General features: G+C 37.3%; 2 protein-coding genes across 2 annotated transcripts; one reads left to right on the forward strand and one right to left on the reverse strand.

Moving 5' to 3' along the window:
* Nucleotides 1-23: 23 nt before the first annotated feature.
* AK88_00889 (uncharacterized protein) lies at nt 24-659 on the forward strand (the record flags this gene model as incomplete). The annotated part of the gene is made up of 1 exon (XM_012478533.1): nt 24-659. The coding sequence occupies one exon, from the start codon at nt 24-26 to the stop codon at nt 657-659; it is 636 nt and encodes a 211-aa protein (XP_012333956.1).
* A 1,608-nt stretch (nt 660-2,267) lies between these two features.
* AK88_00890 (arginase) lies at nt 2,268-3,527 on the reverse strand (the record flags this gene model as incomplete). Its single annotated transcript, XM_012478534.1, has 1 exon — nt 2,268-3,527. One exon carries the CDS (start codon nt 3,525-3,527, stop codon nt 2,268-2,270), a length of 1,260 nt encoding a protein of 419 aa, XP_012333957.1.
* Between the last annotated feature and the right edge of the window lie 655 nt (nt 3,528-4,182).

Genomic DNA, 4,182 nt, shown 5'->3' on the forward strand with positions numbered 1-4,182 from the left:
GCTTGAACGACCTCCCCCTCAACATGAACAGCTTGAACGACCTCCCCCTCAACATGAACAGCTTGAACGACCTCCCCCTCAACATGAACAGCTTGAACGACCTCCCCCTCAACATGGGCAGCATCAGCGACTTGCCTCTCAACATGGGCAGCATCAGCGACTTGCCTCTCAACATGAGCAACATCAACGACATGAGCTTGAACATGAACATGGGCAGCATGAACAACGCGGGCGAAATGAGCACTAGCGCCGTGAATATGGGCAACGGTGGAGATTGTAATAGCAGGACGCAGCATATGCTGTGCAAGTACCTGATGCTTGACAAAGAACAAAAGAACAACGCAGCGGCAAGGCCTGATTTCTCAGGCAACAACAGGGACCTAATGAGTGGCAATAACATGATGGACGTTGGAGTAGACTGTGAACAGCAGGCTAACATGGGCAACAAAATGATGAAGGAAAAGGAAAACCCCGACAGTAATGTTAGCTGGGAAAATTTCTCTCTATTCGGAAAGGCCAAAAGTTTGGGTGCAGAGAAGGACTATTTCAAAATTTTCAATTATGGAATGTGTAACAGTTATGACAAGAAGTTGTTTGAAAACTACGACGTGCACAAGAGCGAAATGGACAAAATCGATAAATCCTTGTTTATTCTTTAACTGACACAATAATTTTTTTTTCAAGAAAAATATGAACAAGTCTTTAAAAAAAAAAAAAAAAAATAGCCAAAAAGGGACAAAAATTAAAATAGCTAGCTGAACAGAAAAAAAAACACACGGTGTATATTTAGAGTATACACCCTTATGGGCGGATTTTCACCTCCACAGGTGTAATATACCCCCCACACCCCATACATATCCATCAAAAGCAACAAAATTAAATATAATTAAAACTAATTAAATTTTTAAACAAATTAAAACCAGGAATTCAAATTGAGATTCTACAATTTACAGGAGAATGCATTTATGTATGTACCCCCAATAAGCAAGGCGTTAGCAGAGGAGACCAGAGTGCTGTACATTACTGTATACGTCTCTACATTACCGTATAATGCTGTATATTTTAATTTACACATATATAAATATCTGTACTGCGAGAAATGCAGTGCAGGAATTTATACTTATTGGCATATATACGCATCCACATGAATACGTATAGTTCTCACGCGCATCGCGCACTTACGTATCGGCGTATTTATGCACAGGTATGTGTACACATCTGTAGCAGTATATTTTCGTATGGACCCATGCGCGAGTGTAGTGTTCCTTGCAGTTGTGCACTGGCATGCACGCGCGCACATGTTTCTATACGCTGCTATACATGTGTATATGTACATGCCAAAATATCCACACATTTGTGTGCGAGCAACAAGCGTGCCCGTGCGTGTGGTTTCCCTAGAATTGTACGATTCTCATTTTTGTAATTTTTTTTTTTTTTAAATATATACATAAAAGTACCGCGTACCATGTGCGTCGTGTACTGTATAGCATATATATATACTTGTACTCATATACACCTATATATATACATACTCGCATTATGTATACCTTTTTTAAGTTTTTTTTTTTAATAATTAATATTTGTTTTTATTTAATATAATATAGTATAATGTAACAATTCATGCTTTTTATTTTTTAAAAAAAAAGAAAAAATAAGAGATGAAATTGTAATATTAATGTATATTTATCTTTCTGAGGCTTTTCATTTTCAGATTGTTAATGTTTTTCAAACATTTTTTTTAATTAACTTAAAATTGAAAAAAAATATACACTTATGTATTATTAAAAACGAATTATTAAAATAAAAAGAAGTAAAAAGAGGGTCATCATATAGGTGACAATTGGAAAGTTTTTTTGCTACACCACAAGATGCGAGGACGCGCAGTTGGACAGATATGAAGTTGGATACAGAAAGGTTTGATGCTCGGGCATGTTCGTGGCAGAGCTCAATTCGAGACGCCGCACAGTTCACCGCGCAGCAGAGCTTCTTTTCACAAATTTGCAAATGGGTGAGGGAGAGTTGAAGTACGCGTCGGATGCATAAACGGGCATACATGCATGACCACGAATCTAAGCACACGTACAAAAGCGTATCACCAGGTGCATCTTTTCTGTGGGTCCCCATTGGTAAATGAGACTTCAGATCCGATGGTTTGTGGGTAACGGGTCATTGATATATGTATGTGTAATAGGGCGCACACGAAAAATATGCTATAAGGTATATAGAAAAATATTGAAATACGGTATATTTATCATGGCACAAGCCAGCTAGACAATGTCGTTGCCGAGAACCCTAGCAATAAGCTCCAGACAAAGTTTGCCCGTTTTTGTGGCATACTCCGAAATGGGCAAGGAATCACTGTGAACCTTTTTATCATTTTCGTCGAGCGATGGGTTATATTCTACCAAATCCATTGACACGACGCGCCTTGTGTCTGCCAGGACTTTCATTAATAAATTAATTTCTCTGTAATTTAGGCCCCCTTTAGCAATGGTTCCAGTTCCTGGAGCAAAAAAACTATCGACACTATCAATGTCGAGAGAAATGTGTAAGGGGCAATTTTCCTGAGGATCCAGTAGATTAAGAGCTGTAAGGATGGTATTGTATATTCCATGTTTTTCAATATCAAAGATTGTATAATAATTAATTTTACATTTTTTTAAGATAATTTTTTCATATATATCGATGTCCCTTATTCCAATGATGGCTACATTTTCTGGTTTTAAATATGTGAGATTTTCAGACCACTCGAAGGATGGCACTTTGTTTTTAAAGAGGCCTGTGGTGTGAGCTAATGTCATGCCATGATAATTGCCTGAGGGAGAGGTCTCCGGGATGTTAATATCTCCATGGGCATCTATCCATATGACTCTTAAATCTGGGTAAAATTGCAAAGAGCTCAGGATGCTAGGAAATGCTACGCTGTGGTCACCTCCAATGTTTAATACGAAATTTTTCTTCTTCAATTCATTACTCATTGTGCGAAATAATTTTTCACTAAATTTTCCAACAATTTCAACATTTTTTATATTAGTATAGTAATTATTTTGTACGCACTTTTTGGTTATGCATCCTTCCCCTATGTGATTATTAATGTCGCTATGATTTTCCAAATTGGCATTACTTTTTCCATTGCAGCAGTGGTTTAATTTTATGTCTCCGTTCATTTTTGCCATTCCGTTAAGGTAATTTTCTGTGTGTCCAGAGCTACCGTTGTGTGTGTTTTCCGTTCCGTTTAGTTGGGCCTGTTCATCGGTCCTCCTCCCGTCGGTATCTTTGCCTACAGTACTTCCAGCGCTGCTAATATTTGCGCCAGTACAAACATTTCCAACGTCTTCGTAGCTCCAACCCAAGGACTGTATCACTTGATGCAAACCGAGCATCCTCAAATTGTCACAAGCCAAGTTGACTCCTCCCAAGGGTTGTCCAGCTGACAGGGGGGATCCAATGATGGACACTTTTTTTTTCACATACATGTTTTCCTTCTCCTTATAATTTTTTATGTAATTCTCGATACATTCAATCATTTTGCTGGGGGATACTTATAGAAGAATAAGGGGTTCTTGAAAAGTTCCAACGTGGTGGAAGGTGAGGTCACAGAAAGGCTTCTTTAGTTGAGCCGCTGCGACAACGTGCGCAGTATTTAAAGCACCGGGTTTTTAAGCAACACATGTGGCCTCTCTTTTGCCAAGGGTGAAAGGGGCGCCACGTTAACAAATGGATGAATTTACAGGTAATCTGTGGAATAATCAGACAGCAAATGGGTCGTCGAATGGGCAGGCAAATTGGCAGAACAAAATAAAGAAACATAAAAATTCACACTCAAAAAAAAGGGGGACTGTAATTGTATAAGTAAAAATTCACAGGGTACCAACCAGTGGGTGTATAATATACTTTATATTTTTAATTAGTTATTATAGCTAACTCAATAGCTAAGCGTTAATGTTTTTTTTTTCTTCTTCCTCTTTTACCTCAAAATATTTTGTACTTTTAAAAACATACTTTTATGATGGTAACCAAGGAGAATAACATTGTTTTATTTTCCGTATGTTCAACAACAACAACAAAAAAAAAAAAATTGTATGCACTTTAATTAACTACTTAATCGCAGCTGATTGTTGGGAAAGAAATTTAAATTGTTTTTTTTTTTTTTTTTTTTTTTTTTTTTTTTTTTTTTTTTTT

This window comes from Plasmodium fragile, assembly GCF_000956335.1.
Source record: "Plasmodium fragile strain nilgiri unplaced genomic scaffold supercont1.7, whole genome shotgun sequence".
In the NCBI taxonomy this organism is placed as follows: domain Eukaryota; phylum Apicomplexa; class Aconoidasida; order Haemosporida; family Plasmodiidae; genus Plasmodium; species Plasmodium fragile.